The 16,619-nt window shown below is 39.6% G+C and overlaps 1 protein-coding gene across 1 annotated transcript in view; it reads right to left on the reverse strand.

The window, feature by feature from the left end:
• The window catches only part of SORCS1 (sortilin-related VPS10 domain containing receptor 1), a 450,233-nt gene that overhangs the window by 92,380 nt on the left and 341,234 nt on the right, over positions 1-16,619 (reverse strand). Inside the window, exons 11-16 of the mRNA XM_011977539.1 lie at positions 12,258-12,360; positions 11,917-11,993; positions 9,980-10,071; positions 7,663-7,770; positions 5,437-5,554; positions 3,796-3,926 (exon numbers count right to left, since the gene is read on the reverse strand). Coding sequence (XP_011832929.1) covers positions 3,796-3,926; positions 5,437-5,554; positions 7,663-7,770; positions 9,980-10,071; positions 11,917-11,993; positions 12,258-12,360 — 629 coding nt within the window. The remainder of the gene's footprint in view (positions 1-3,795; positions 3,927-5,436; positions 5,555-7,662; positions 7,771-9,979; positions 10,072-11,916; positions 11,994-12,257; positions 12,361-16,619) is intronic.

Genomic DNA, 16,619 nt, shown 5'->3' on the forward strand with positions numbered 1-16,619 from the left:
ATCTATCAATTATTCAGGAAAATATCCTATATAACTGGTCATTCCATTTAAATACTCTTAAGCTGAGCGAGTAGATTGTGTTCTCATTAGAAGGATACACAATACAGATGGCTGGACCCAGAGAAAGCTGTAATGAGAAAACAGGCAGTGGTGGGGCTCAACCCTTGGTGAGAAATTCATTGCAGAGTTTAACATGGTCACATGTGGCACAGTCCTCATTACTGGTGATGTCTTTGGGATGCTCTTCCAAGACATCTGGATCTACCAAGTAGAGCTGAGCCAGGTCTCTCTGTGTACACTCCATATGCTTCAAAGTTACAGCCAAAAAGGAAATGTCCTTCAGGAGTGTCTCGAGCATTTCCCCTAAGGAAATGTTTCATACTAGGCAGTTAGCACTGCCAGTTGGAACTAACTGCTTTAAATCCTCTCTCTACTTTGGAAATAGTCAAAGACTCCCCTCTCAGCCTCCTTTCATGCATGCTTCCAGAGGCCTCTGAGTTGCCTGATATTCTTGGCTTCTGGCAAATGAACCTGGGCACAGAGAATGACAACAAATTGCACCTCCACATGCACAGACAAATCGCAGGCAGCAATCGGCAAGCATTAGTATGAACTGGCCCATCTGTGTAATGGAGGTGAGATGCTGGCACACAAGGGTCAGGAAGGGAGAAATAGACTCAGCTCAGAGGCCTGTCACCAGGCAGCTGGTACTTAGAATTTTGCACATACCAGCAGGATTTGGTGCTGGTTCAATGCAGCACGGGTAGGAAGACTTCAGAATTGCTGCCTATAGGACAACCAGTGTTCACTTTGGGGAGTTACTTTACAAATGCTGGAGAGGGACAGGCAAGGTCATTTGGGGAACTGTCCAGGAGAAAGCCAAACCAAAGAGAAACATTCAGGGACAATCACCTTTCATTACACTACAGCCAGGTGTAATCACTGAAACTCCAGCTGCTGGTAGAAACCCAACAAGGTCGTGATGAGCCTTCCCAAATATTTTCAGAAATCATGCAGTTACAGAAATCCCACTGGATCAGAAAACCTTACAATGGCCTCCTTCATGATTAATTTCCCACTTCTCAGAATGCATTTCAGCTGGTGGGATGAGTAGCCGATCTAATCACAAACGAATGCAGGGATTGGGCCAAGACTGAGGGGCACAAGGGATGTGGGAGAGGAGAAATCTAATTGCTTTCCTTATCTGGTATTCCTTTCAGTCTGGACTAGCTTACAATTGAAAAAGAAAAACAACAACAACAACAAAAGACTGGCTTCCTTTGAAGCCTGTAGAAAAGATTCCCAGAGAAGCAAATGTTTTGAGGAGAAATCAGGACATTGGGACATCTCATCTCATTTTTTTTTCTCTTTGGTTTTCTTTTTTATTTATTTATTTATTTATTATTATTATTATACTTTAAGTTCTAGGGTACATGTGCATAACGTGCAGGTTTGTTACATATGTATACTTGTGCCATGTTGGTGTGCTGCACCCATCAACTCGTCAGCACCCATCAACTCGTCATTTACATCAGGTATAACTCCCAATGCAATCCCTCCCCCTTCCCCCCTCCCCATGATAGGCCCCGATGTGTGATGTTCCCCTTCCCGAGTCCAAGTGATCTCATTGTTCAGTTCCCACCTATGAGTGAGAACATGCGGTGTTTGGTTTTCTGTTCTTGCGATAGTTTGCTAAGAATGATGGTTTCCAGCTGCATCCATGTCCCTACAAAGGACACAAACTCATCCTTTTTTATGGCTGCATAGTATTCCATGGTGTATATGTGCCACATTTTCTTAATCCAGTCTGTCACTGATGGAGATTTGGGTTGATTCCATGTCTTTGCTATTGTGAATAGTGCCGCAATAAACATACGTGTGCATGTGTCTTTATAGCAGCATGATTTATAATCCTTTGGGTATATGCCCAGTAATGGGATGGCTGGGTCCAGAGAATAAATTTGCCTCCTGCTAAAGAATGGCTGTTTCTTAAGGCAAAAGCTAAACCACTAATGTAAGATGCTAACTTCCTTTGCAAATCTTCCTTGAACAGGATAGAAGAAGAAGAAGCAGTTGCTTCAGAAAGAGGGATGCGACAAATGACTTAAAAATCTCATGGTAGTTTTCCCTGTGAATGCATTTCAGGGTGTGAGTCCTGAAGGGTAGTACAAAGATAAAATATTTTTGTCATTGTAATAATACTGCTCTAACTAAAACAGAAGTCACAACTGGGGAGGCCCCTGAAGATTTCATTTGGAGCTTCAATGTAACTGAAACTCTGTTGCCCTCTGGCTGAGCCCAGAGAGATATTTCATTGGCTCTTGGCTTGGCGTCCTCACCAACAAGGGGTACAGCTGTGGGTTACTGGTCTGACTGCTGGCTGCCACTCTTGTCAGACCTTCTTAGTGCTAGAATATCTCCAGATGTCTATCACAAGAGAAGGTTTAATTTTTCTAAGATATGTGATGCGTATGTACACAGTATCTCAGTCCAATCACTTATATTTTAATGATTCAGTATGTAACCTGAGATTGCAATACAGCTAGAAATAAATTGTTAAAAAATGACTTTAGTTCTTATGTCGGTCAAGTTTGGTAACACATATGTATACATTTAGTGATTGTGTTCTCTAAATTAAAAACAAACAAATAAAGGAAAAGCAAAAAGAAGAGGGAAGAAAACAATGGAAAATGAGATGGAAAATACCAAGGGAGTTACCACCTACTTGTCCTCAATAATGTGTAAGCCTTACCTGAACAATTAACACTGACAACAAGCCAAGGGCTTCACTGTGCCCACAAGCTAGTTTTCTGCTGAGTAAATGTCTCAAGAAGGCTCTACGGCACTCTATGGCACATTTAGAGTTTAATCTCTAAATGTCTCAGTACTTCTCCAGTTTAAATTAGCTTAATCCTGGTAAAGCAAGAAGTCTCCTTTATCGCTAGGTTCACTGAGTTACAGATTTGCAATGCCATTGAATCCATCCTTGCTCTGAGTCCGAGAATGTCTTCCATGAATCTCATAAGCTGTGGTCAGCTAACGACGACTTGAAAACTTGCAGGGACAGAAAATTTACTGCCCTAAAAGACTATTATTCCACTACAGGCAATCCTAGATTCTAGAAAGCTTTCATCTAGAACACAAATATGTTTGTTTTGTTTGCTCCCTAAAAAATACACTTACTGTTTCTTACTGTTTCCAGTGTTGCTGTTTGAAGCAGCACAGAAAGAATCTGCCTTTTTTTTTTTTTTTAAGAGATAGTCTCCCTCTGACACCCATGTTGGAGTGCAGTGGCGCAATCTTGGCTCACTACAACCTCTACCTCCCGGGTTCAAGCGATTCTCCTGCCTTAGCCTCCTGAGTAGTTGGGATTACAGGTGCCTGCCACCATGCTCAGCTAATTTTTGTATTTTTAGTAGGGATGGGGTTTTACCCAGGCTGGTCTCCAACTCCTGACCTCAAGTGATCCACCCCCCTCAGCCTCCCGAAGTGCTGGGATTATAGGCATGAGCCATCACGCCCGGCCAAATCTGCTCTCCTTTGGTCCTAGGAATCTAGCAATTATATGAAGATAATTACCAGCCATCTTCTGAGTCCTCTTTCGGTCTAAAGAAACTCTTGATTATCCCACATACACATGTACATAGCTAGTAAACTATGAGGTAATTTTATAAGAATATGAAGCTTGCCACTTAGCCCTATGTATGTTACTATTATTTCAATTCTAAGGTTTCATTCAGGCCCATGTGGATTTGATACACCGAATGGCTCCAGGAGATAATTGCACAAGCTCACCAATCAAAATCAGCCTCAGTGCAGACACAGGGTTCAGATTCCATAGCTCCTGCATATTTTCCTTGCATACACTTCCGCTCTGATTTTCGCTTCTTATATATCCTTTTTGCTCCCATGATACACGCTTCCCCCTGTAAGCAGAGGAGGATCACAAATACTTGGGCACATAGTTTGGACTTTCCCTGCTCCAAATGAGTGACGTTTAGGGAGACATTTGCAAATCTTAGTGTAATGTGAACTTTGGTAGCCCTCTTTGTGCTAACAACATTTTCCTTTTGCGGTCTAGAGCCCTCTTATACAACCTGACTATAAAGGCAATCCTAACAATCACTGAGGATTATTAAATAACATCCTTAATTTTGTGTGCACTTACCAAACCTTTATTTGGCAAAGTGTTGGGTGCAGTGCTATGAAGGATACACAGTTAAGTAAGACTCAGTCTGCACCTAGTGCATTGACAACAAATCTGTAGTAATTAAGTTCAATTCCCCTATAATAAAAGATTTACACAGTTGGTCATTTATGAGAGCATGAAAGAGGAGCATTGCTAAGAAATATAAAGATCCATTTTGCCTCGATTTATTATGCCTCTGCCCACACAACTTTATAGCACAGATTTTAATGCTCCTCTACCAGACAAGCGAGAGAGCTAAATTCAGTGTTTTCCCACAAAATAAATAAAAGCTTTGAATATCACAATGATTGTGCATCCCAAAGGAGAAAATATCAGCAATGTAAATGAGCGATTTTATTGTTTAGCCTCTGAATAGGGTGGGTGTTTCCAGATAACGCAGGGCCCACTATCAGACACACTCCTCCTCTTGTGTTTCTGAAAAATCAGAGTAGAATTTTGCTTAATCTACTGAACACCGTCTTTCTTGAGCAAACTCACTTTAACTGGCTTCATTACACATCTACATTTAAACATATTACTTAGTCTAGGTTTGAGGTATATGACGTTTTTCTGCCTGAATATGGTGATGGCTTTGCAGCAGGTACTTCTACCATATCCTTTGAGAGATCTGTGGAACGACTTGTACCTTGGGAAATCAAGGGAGAGACACTTCCATCCAAGCATTTTGATATAAGCTGAATAGGTGAGAGGCCAGGACAAATGAAAGTTGCCTATTAATAATTCTGCATTCTCATACCAGGAGTACCTGGCAAGGAGGCAAAAAGTACTATATAGTTCCAAGGAATCAAGGCAAATGGGAAGAAGGATTTCTCTGGCAACACTCACCCAGCATAATTTTGTTATTTTATGTCTCTGTTTGCACTGCTAGATAAAACTGAAGATCTCGTCCTCATCCCCTCCCCCACCATGCAACCATATGACATTCTTAGATGAATTATGTTTGGATCTCAGTGCTGAATTGGTATTTCATTTTGAGCTGTAAGTCTAAGCCAAGCACATTGGAATTTTATCTCATTATATTTTAGCACAATAAAAACAGAAATGACTTCACAACAAGCTATAAATGGTGAGCTTGTTCACTGCTGTGGAACACAAAATGTGTAAGTAAACAGTGGATGGACATTTTGGCCTAGATCATCCTAGTTCCTATACCTTAGCAACCAGCTTTCCCCCAACACCACTCATGCTTCCTGCCCAGGCCTTAGTCTCAGTTCTTTTCCTCCTACCTGGCTGTGCAGCTGCCAGGGTCTGTAGTCCTCTTCGGCACACCGTCTATCAAAAATGGACTTGTAGTCTACTTTGACCAGCTGCCATTCAGAGCGGTGGCTGAAGTGTCCAAACACTCTACAGAGTTCATGGTGATAAAAATAATCACAATGATAATAATGCCATGAGTAATAACTACAGAGAGCATTTGTGGAGTGTTCACCCTGAGCTAAGCACATTACATGAATCACATCATTTAATCCTCAAAACACATTCATGAAGAGGGTACTTTTTATTTTATTTATTTATTTATTTATTTATTTATTTATTTATTTATTTATTTATTAGACAGAGTCTTGCTCTGTCACCATGCTGCAGGGCAGTGGTGCAATCTCGGCTCACTACAATCTCCAACTCCCTGGTTCAAGTGATTCTCCTGCCTCAGCCTCCCGAGTAGCTGGGATTAGAGGCATGCACCACTACACCCAGCTAATTTTTTTTTATTTTTAGTAGAGATGGGGTTCCACCATGTTGGCCAGGATGGTCTCGATCTCCTGACCTCGTGATCTGCCCGCCCTGGTCTCCCAAAGTGCTGGGATTACAGGTGTGAGCTACTGCACCTGGACGAGGAGGGTACTATTACTGGATCCACTTCACAGATAGATAACATGAGGTTCAATGAGTTTTGTTAACATTGCAAAAAACAAAATCATGTCATAATAACAGGTAGAACCAGACCCAGGGTGTTTAATTCAAGAGCCCACTTGTACATATTGTGCCACAAGATTGGTTGGGAAAATATGGTTGAGAAAAACAATCATAAATTCTGTATTCTATGTGGTCCAAGATTAGACTTCTAGGTTATCTCGCTCATGTACATAGTTCCCATGGTTTCCATGCTATTTTACCTTCCCACCAGCCCCTAGCGAAAGTGATCAGCAGAGCCAAGTACTAATAATGGTTTCCTACATTGCACATTCTATTCTCTTTACTCAGAGAGACTTAAGTATTTACTGAGATGTTTGAATTACCAATCAGAGGTTTGAAGAAAAGCCATGAAGTGGCCTGTTGGGTCAATTTTTAAAAATCTGTTTTGAAAATATAAAAATTGAAGAAAGACAAATTATGGAACGCATTGCTAATTTAGCTATGTTTCTCATTAAGAAAAGTGTAGCTATTAGTCATATTAGATTTTTATTATTGTTTTCTGCCATTAAAAAGTAGTAGTGGTAGGCCGGGCGTGGTGGCTCACGCCTGTAATTCCAGCACTTTGGGAGGCCAAGGCGGGTGGATCACGAGGTCAGGAGATCAAGACCATCCTGGCTAACACGGTGAAACCCTGTCTCTTCTAAAAAAAAAAAATTAAAAAAATTAGCTGGGCATGGTGGTAGGTGCCTGTAATCCTAGCTACTCGGAAGACTGAGGCAGGAGAATGGTGTGAACCCAGGAGGCGGAGCTTGTAGTGAGCTGAGATCATGACACTGCACTCCAGCCTGGGCAATAAAGTGCGACTCTGTCTCAAAAAAAAAAAAAAAAAAAAAAAAAAAAAAAAAAAAGGAGTAGTGGTAGGGGAGAGAATTGGAAAGCTTACCAAGTATTGACTTTGGCTTGAAAGTTTTCATTGATGACAGATCAACTACTTTACAACCATCCCTATTTTCCATGTCCAATTTTCCAAAGGAATGAATTATTACAGTTTCATACTTGAAATTCAAAGCCCATGTACTGAAGCTCATAGGCAGGGTCATTAATCTTTCGCAAATTAATGATCATCACATTCCAGACAAAAATGAGTATAAATGCAATTTCACAAGAACAGACTGTTCTCACGGTTTTCCTCATATGCCTCACAATTGGGTTAGGTAAAGAGCCAGGGAAAAATACAATGCTTTGTGGGATTTTGATGAAACTCTATGTTCTGACTTAAAGCAAAATCATTCCTATATGCCTGAGATTTTCTACATACGCAGGTTCTTTATTATTAAAGTTTTAAATGTACAGATTTATTTCCTATTGAAATTGTCACTTCTAATTTCTCTAAGCGCCTCAGTCTGGGTCTCCTAAAAACTATCAAAGAACCAAGAAAATAGCTGCCCACATTTTTCTTCCCTATTTTCTGTACGTTCTTGCAGTAAGATGCAACAACCTTAACCTAACAGCTGCAAATCAAACAGGCTTAGCTATAAAACATTTTTGTAGATTACTCTTTTTTATGAAGGCTGGACCACATCATAGTTTCAACTTACGTCATGATGAGAGTCTCTTCTCCAGGCTCACCCAGAACCCCATCCACAAAAAGTGGAATAGATGTGAAACTGTATTTGCTCCAAGATCTCCCTTCATCAAAACTCAACCTAATGATATAAAAAATATCAGTCATCAGATCTCCGAAGGAAAAAAAAAAAAAGTCATTTCAAAGGGAAGACACTCTCAACCCACAGATAATACATTTTAAAAGTAGCTGAGACATTGTCAAAATGAGCCTTTCATATAAATAAGTATTCTTAATTATATCGGAAAATAGAAATACAGTTAGCCAAGCCATGGGGACACAGATGTATTAAAACATCAATAAAGGAACAGCTACATTAAATGGGAATTAACTATAAGTGTTTCATAAAATTTTTGAAAGTTTGGATTTTTTTTATTTCTTAGACCTCAAGCTCTTGACCCTGTCCAAAACCTCTCTACTGTCTAACAAGTCTCACAGGTGATACTGAAGAGTGATGACCTTGTAAGACTTACTTAGATTTCAATCAACTCATCTCTAAGTGACCAAGTCCTCAGTGTGTCCTTCTTACAACTATAAATCCTGGTTGACCTCACTGAATGAATGAGTACAGGATAGGCTCTTGAAAGCAAGAGAAGATAATTCTTCAGTCCTGACGGTCACTGGAATGGTCTAAATGCTTGTGTCCTCTCTAAAATTCAAATGTTGAACATCTAATCACCAATGTGATGATATTGGAAGGTGGAAACCTTAGGAGGTGATTAAATCATAAGGGCGGACCACCCATGAAAGGAATTAGTCATCTTATAAAACAGGCCTCAGAGAACTGCCTTGCCCTTCCACCATGTGAGGACATAGCAAAATGGTGCCATCTATAAACCCAAAAGTGGAGCCTTCATCAGACACTGAATCTGCCAGCACTTTGATCCTGGACATCTCAACCTCCAGAACTACGAGAAATTAGTTTCTGTTGTTTACAAGCCACCCAGTTGACGGTATTTTGTTATAGCAGCCCAAATGAACTAAGATGGTCACCCAGGACCCTTTCTTTTGCTCTGCGTTTCTTTATGAATGCCCTTGCTCAAGCTTAGCCTGTTTTTCTTTTCTCTTTTGCAGCTTTCCCTTCTGTCATCAAAATAACTAACAGTAGAAGGAAAACTGGGCTTTTGATTTTGGACAAACTCATATATGGAGAGAACCACTTTCAAAAACACGGATGAAAGAGCCTATCGATAACTCCTCTGGAAGTTAGTCCTTATACATCCATCTGTGGGACATGCACAGGCAGAATTGTGGAATATCACCTCAAAAAAGAAAAACAAGAAAGCAAGATCAGGAGAAATGAGACTGGAGCAGAACTGTGATGAGTTGATCATCTCTGTATGGAATGCAAAAATGGATATGGATATTAAACTCTAGGAGATGTTATTTGGGAAAGGTGACTGCAAGAAGTCAAGCTATTCAGAGACTATACCTGATCATGAACATTGTTCTACCTGTAATCTTGTTGAGAGAACAATATACTGGTGAGGGAGTGAGGGTGAAAGTATCATAACATTTGCAAAGTATAATGCAATTTCTCTCTCAGGGAGTAAAACACTCTCACACACTCACTCTCTCTCTCTCTCTCTCTCTCTCCTCCCCCCCCCCCCCCCCCCCCCCCCCCCTGTCTGTGTCTCTTTCTCTTTCCTACCACCACTGCTCTAGTAGACCTTGACATTCTGAAACTGGCCCAACTGTCCTATAGAACCGATGTTTACGGTTTCTTTGAATAAACATAGAAATTGATCCTCCCTATCTTAAAACTTGAGAAAGTTACATTTGTCTTATCTGAGTTCTTTTCTCAGGAAACCAACCATCAGGCCTCCCAGGTAGTATCAAGGAGCTGAAACTTACCAGACAAAGGCATCTGACAATGAGAAGCCAGACAACTTACCCATCATGACTGTCTAATTGCCAACTTGCTTCCTGTGGACCACTTCCTCTTCCCCACCTCCTCTTCTTTATCCTTCCCTAATTCCTGTTTTCCCACACCTGGTTACGTTTCTTCCCTCTATATAAACCCCTAATTTTAGTCATCAGACAGATGGACTTGGGACTGATTGCCCATATCCTTGGCTGCAGCACCCAATTAAAGTTTTCTTTCCTGGCAACATTGTTGTCTCAGTGGATGGGCCTTTTGTGTGGAGAGTAAGAGGACCTGAACCAAACCTCGGCATTTTGGTAACAGATTTACTGCAAAAACAGACACAGTTCGATAGCCTGACTCCTAGACTGATCTTAGCAGTGCAGGACCATCAGGTGCAGATCACACAGGCAGCAGGTGCCCTTACCAAAGATGTCGAATTGGGAGAGATGTGTGTTTCATAGCAACCAGTACTCCACCTTGATCCAGGTACAAAACACTGTGCTCTTCTTCAAAGATCTGGATGAGGAAAACACATACATGGACACACATCCACATCCACACATACCCAAGCTTCAAAGAATAAGTCTTCATATGAGAACAAAAATCCTTCCCATGATATAAATAGGTTTCCCTAAATCTTTGGGAAAATAAAGTTATAGAACAATTCTCCCCAACCTAGGCTACTGTACCATTGGTGTTACACAAAATAATTTTAGGTGTGTATAAAATAAATTTGAACAATGAATATTTATGGGTTCATGCTTAGATTCCTTCATTTTCATGATAATTTCTATTGATTCCCAGTTATGATGATGTCAGAATATTGGTTAACTGTCATATATTATACATCTCTAGACAGAGGGAACCTTAGAAATAATTTACTCCAACAGTCTCATGTTCATAAATAAGGAATCTAAGGTTTAGAGAGATGTGGTAACTTGCCTGAGATCATGCATACAGTAATGGACGGAACTTGGACTTGCTGCATTACAGTGCCCTTTCCAGATCTTATTACTCTGAAGTTTCCGACTGTTATCAAAAACTGTTCTTGTTTAATTAATAGATGTTCCACCAAAATCATGGTGAGTTCTGTTGTCATCTTTGGGTACATGTGTCATTGGGTCTTTCTCCAAACGTAGAGAAACAAATTTGAAGTCAAATGGAGACACAATGGAAACAATCTCTAGATCCTTTCTGTATAAGATGCACACTGTTCTCTCAGATTATTAGTATAGGCTTGCCTGGAGTTACATTACAGACACTCTTCTTCCAATTTGTTTATTTCTTATACCCAAGATGCACCCCAAGACTACAGAAGTAAAGACTTCTCTGCCTTGTTTGGGGTGTTGGAAAGAAGAAAATGGGATCCTAGGTCTCTGTTCTCCAAAGGAAGTTTACTTAGGATAGTCCAAGTTTCTACATACCTCCAAGATCAATTGCTATGGGGTTTCTTATGCAAATTTCTTCCCTTCCTCCTCCGCTCAAAATATCAGAATCCCACTGAGGATCTATAAAGAGTCTGAAGCTAAGAAATGGCAATTGGAACATAATGTGGACACCTCTATCTAAAATGTAAAGCAGAGTGCTCTCATTGCTAAGTGTGATTACCTATGCATTAGATTTCAATTTACAGTGCTAGTTATTGTATGATAATTAAACATCGGTAGGTTATTAAAACATATTTATTGAGGTATAACCACCACGTATTAGGTGCATGTCTTGTTAAGATTGCTAAACCTCATTAAATGCCTGTTTTATAAGCTATGGGTACCTAATTTTCATTCAGAAGAAAGGCATGAAGCACTTAAACTAAACACACTGGTTTAAAGTATTCCATTTCTACTTTCTCTAACATATGCATCCTGATGGTTATTACTCTGTCTTTTGCACATGAGATTTAAACATCTCAGAACACCACCTGGGTAATGGCCATTTCTATATCTGCATTCCTTCCTATTCTGACTTCAAGGCAAGGGGAATTTATGGAGCCAACTCAGCATTAGATATGTAATCTACCCTTAAGGCTGCATATTCCCTATATGATAAACCCTTAGGTATTCTGGTTTTCATCTACAGGAAAAAATTTAGTCAGACTTAATTTGGTTTCGTTGTGACTTATAAATGTCCTTACATACAAGCTCTGAATAAGGAACATCTTTATTAAATGATAAAAAATCTAATTCTATAAATATTTGCTAAATTCCAAGATTTAAGACTTTTATTAAAAAAGGAAAAACAAACATATTCACAGTCGTTAGGATTTATGTGTAGCACTGCTGAAAAAGTTCCCAGATTTGAACCAAGCTGGGCAATTTTTATGTTACTTAAACTTTGGTGATTTGACCCAGGGTATTTTCTTACCTGTCTCCAGGTGTTTCCTGCATCTGAAGAGACAAACATGCTGATGTCAGTGTCTGACAATTCAGAACCTATATTACCTAGAAAGAGAATGATGACATTAGTGAAAAGAACTTTCTGCAAAAGCAACAATGGACTATATTGGCAGGTGCATTGCCTGAGAAAGATTTTGACTGCAAGCATTCTGTCTGTGCAGGAGTTTTCTGCAGACTTGCTTCAGGGCCAATGGCTTAGGTGCCTTTCAAAAATATTTTTAGCTTGCTCATTAAGTTCCAAGTACAGATATCTAGCTTCTTAAAATAAACACTATTTACCACAGCCAGCAAACCAGGCAAGCTTCTTACCTGATGCCACTATGATGCTTGGAGCTGTGTCTTTGCTGGCAATGATCCCTGACGTGTAGGGATTCTCGGAGACCTTCAGGTGAAGGTGTAGTGAGCAATAGGGCTGAAAAGAGAAATAATAAGTGCCACAAAATCACATAATCAAAATGGTCATTTGAAGCTCAGAATTAGATCATCCATCCATCCATCCATCCATCTAACCAACCATCCCATTTACCATACATCTATGCACCACTCCAACCACCCACTGTACCTATACCTACCCATCATCTTTCATCCCCCAAATATCTAGTGTCCACTAAGTGTAAAACAATCTTCAAGTTAGTAAAGGAAAGATCACCTTCATTTTAGGTATAATCTAATTTGGTCTTTGTCATTACAGAGCTTACAGTTTATATAGAGGGCATGAGATCCTTCTATTAATTACCATAAAAGAGAATATTTTAACAGCCATAAAAAATGTAGAGACAAAATAGTATGAGATTGTAGAAGGTAGAGATACTATGCTGAAGTTTGAATCATGAATGACTCCAAAAAGAAAACAGTGCCTGAAGCAAAGATGGATAGGTTATGAACAGTAGGTAGATGTTCAAGAGGTTAAAGAATATTCCAGGCCTGAGTAATAGCAACAACAAAGAAAAAGAAGCAGAAAAGGTGAGTAGCACAGTATGTCATCAGGAAAGACTGAAGAGGAGAAATGGGATACGAAGCCAGGAGAGAAGGTCAAGTCGGGTGGGAGGATTTTGAAAAAGTAGGTTGGCATCTCTTAGTCATCCTCCATTTGAGACCTTGGTCTCAGTTGTATAGAAAAAGTATATGAAACTATCCAAACACCCGCCAAACAACTGACCCAGCATCTCTACCAGGATATTATCAGAATCAGAATCATTCAATATAAAAGTCATACTCGTAAACAAAATGCACTAGTAGTAAAAATTTAAATGAAAATGTAAGGGACTTGTTTATCTGTGCAGAAACCTCAGTCAAATTATCTGATTGAGATATCAACAGTTTTCAAGAAAAAATGGATACTAAATCTTATATGAATTTTGTTTAAAATAGTTCTTGTACTGAGTTGTCAAAAAATATAAGTTTGTGTTTAAACCCACATTTCTTTTCATCTCTCAGGAAGATTACTTTCTAATCTTATCAACTGGAGTTTTTGGAATCACCATTGTATCTCTGTTATTACTTTTATTCTGCTCTGTAAGTTTCAGCCAGCAGACATTCAGACACCTACAGATGCAATGATTAAATTTATATAGGATGGAGTAAATGACAAAGTGAAAATGAAACTCAGGAATAAAAGCAGCCAGAACGCTGGTGAAATAAAACAGCAGATCACAATTTTCTTTACTGCCAACAAAGTAAAACTCTCAAGGTACAACAATAGTAAGAAATGATTGGTTTTGCATACAAATTTCATGTAAATCTTTCAAAAAAAGGAGTCTCCATTTTATAATCTTCTACAAGAGTAAAAAAGACAGCCCCTATTAGAAGAAATATTAGGCCTAGATGCTTGGCTTTTATTTGTCCATGAGGAAGACTAGAACAGATATAATTAAATGCGGTGGATGTTCCAGAACAGCATAGTACAACACTCAGATGATGTAAGACAGGATAAGCCAGGAGTGCAAAACCAGTTTTCCATGAAAGTCTTCCTGATAACTGCAGCCTATCAGGGTCTCCCCTCCTCTAATCTACAACAATTTATTTCACTATGCACAATCTTGTATTATGTATTTCAGGTATATACAATTATATCCCTCTAAGAATATACTCTATAAATAAAGATAACTCATTAAGTAGTGCTTTGCATCTTTTGTGAAACCTAGCACAGAATCTAAACAAGATAATAAATAGAAGCTTGCAATATCAAGTAATGTTTTTTTGTTAGGACATGAAAGATATCGCTTTACTATTTTACTCAGAGCAATGCTAGAAGTATGTGGGCAGGACTATAAATCACATAATCTGAATAATGTTGTGAGCATCTGTACGGCATTCCAAGAAGTAGACTACTGCTTGGGGATTATCCCTAGACATATGAGCTTAACAGAGGACATTTTGCATCACCAAGGACTTTTTGCAACAGGTGCACCTGGCTCTCCTAGCCAGGAGAGCACCCAACTTGCAATCTTAAGCCAGTTGCTTGCCACAGCTGGAAGATTTTGGAAGTTATTTTCCACCTGACCTAAGGATTATTTGGTAAGGGGCAGTTGCCATTACAAAGGAAAAATGTCAGGCCATGCATGGTGGCTCAGGCCTGTAATTCCAGCACTTCGGGAGGCAGAAGTGGGTGGATCACTTGAGGTCAGGAGTTCAAGACCAACCTGGCCAACATGGTGAAACCCTGTCTCTACTAAAAATACAAAAATTAGCCAGGGATGGTGGCAGGCACCTATAGTCCCAGCTACTCGGGAGGCTGAGGCAGGAGAATCCCTTGAACCCGGGAGGCGGAGGTTGCAGTTAGCCGAGATCACACCACTGCACTCTAGCTTGGGTGACAGAGCGAGACTCCATCTCTAATACAAAACCAAACCACACCAAAACAAAACAAAACAACAACAATAAAAACCAAAACCAAAAACAAAGGAAAGATGTCATTTTCCACTGGCTACCTCAGCATGCCTCTGTTGCTATCGCTTTCAGAGGACTGAAATCTATTAATCTGAGAAAAAAAGACACCAGTTCACGCAGTAACAGCAACATAAGAAATTATCTTTTGGTGCACTTTTTTCTCCACTCTCACATTTGTAGTACTGGATTGCCCCCAGCTGGTACAAGGAGAATATTCTGTGGCTTTTTTCTTTCATTTTCTTCAAGGCAGTTATAGTCTACACAAATGTTTAAGGAAAAAACAGTGTGAAGTGATTCATCTTCACTTTTTTCAACTTAAGCTGCTGTACTGACCAGTTTTGGACATTTGTCCAAGTCAAGTCGTAAACAATTAATATAGTTTATATTAGTATATTTTATTATAATGCTTATCAAACCCCTCCAAGGTCCTGGAGGACACAGGACAAAGCTCTCCAGTTCTTATGCACATCTTGCCAAGGCTGGGGGCACATCATAGGCCCCTCTCTTCCTTTCTCTTGTCTTCCTGCCTTCTTTTATCTCATTAGCAAATATGTGCTGACTACCTACACAGGCTAATAGTCGCAATAGTTGCTTTTTTCTTTCCAGGGTTATCTCCAAGTCAATAGAGTCAAAGCACAGCCTGTTCCAAAGGCAGTTCTCTATTTTCCTGACCTTTCCACATTCAGAAAATATAGAAATGTACACCCAAACCACCAATGCCAGCAGCTGACCTACAGAGGATAGAATGACCAGCACACATTATTGGAAGCTGCCCTTTGCATCCTTACACATAGTCACAGGCCACGGCATGTCAATTATCCATGGCATACCAATTCTAGGAGCAACTAGATCGTTAGTCTGTAATCTTTTCTCGGTCAGGTACAAACTTTGGGCATCTGATGCAAACTAAAGACCAAGAAAAAGTGCACACAGACAAGTACACAGAGTCTTGCACTTAATTTCAGGGAGTCTGCAAACCCGTGAAACCATAAGTGGACCTCTAGTTACTAGTTACCTTTCTTTGCCTAATTCTTTTATTTTAACCAACAAAATACTTTGGTTATTGCAAGTGTTCAATAAATGCCTGCTGAATTTAACTGATCCATTATTATTTTATACTTCAAGTATTTATCATTTATTCCTTCTGTCTAACTTAAACATTGTACCCTTTGCCCAATATCTCCCTATTTCCTCCGACTTCTAGCCTCCAGTGACTACCATTCTGTCTCCGCTTCTATAAGTTTGATTGTTTTAGGTTCCAAGTAGAAGAAACACAGACTTGGTCTTTCTGTGCCTGGCTTATTTCACGTAGCATAATGTTCTCCAGGCGATCCATAAATTATTTCTAGCATTGTAGATCCCACTGGGGAATTACCATATAATGGAAGACATTTCCCCATCATGTAATAAGTCAACTTTAAAGCTGTTATATTACTTAAGGGTCAACCAGCTTCAAATCCCAATTCTTTCTCCTCAGGCTCTGTATCAACTGCCTTTAGATCCTTTCTTCATGGTACCTTTATCTCCATGGTATCTAATCTGAATACTGTACTGAAAAGACACATCAGAGCTTTTGTAAAGAACAAGCTCCCAAATAGTATCCCTAACACTCTCCCTCCCGAAATACACACTCAATTGTATAATTTCTTTCTCTGACTTGAAATTCGAATTTATTACATCTTCAATAAAGAGTCAATGGCAAAGAGGAAGGAGGCCCCTGGATCAACTGGCTGGGTATGGGGAATTCAGCTCCAGCCCAAATCAGCAAAATATATGGAGTCA

Source organism: Mandrillus leucophaeus, unplaced genomic scaffold, assembly GCF_000951045.1.
Source record: "Mandrillus leucophaeus isolate KB7577 unplaced genomic scaffold, Mleu.le_1.0 Scaffold18, whole genome shotgun sequence".
NCBI lineage: Eukaryota > Metazoa > Chordata > Mammalia > Primates > Cercopithecidae > Mandrillus > Mandrillus leucophaeus.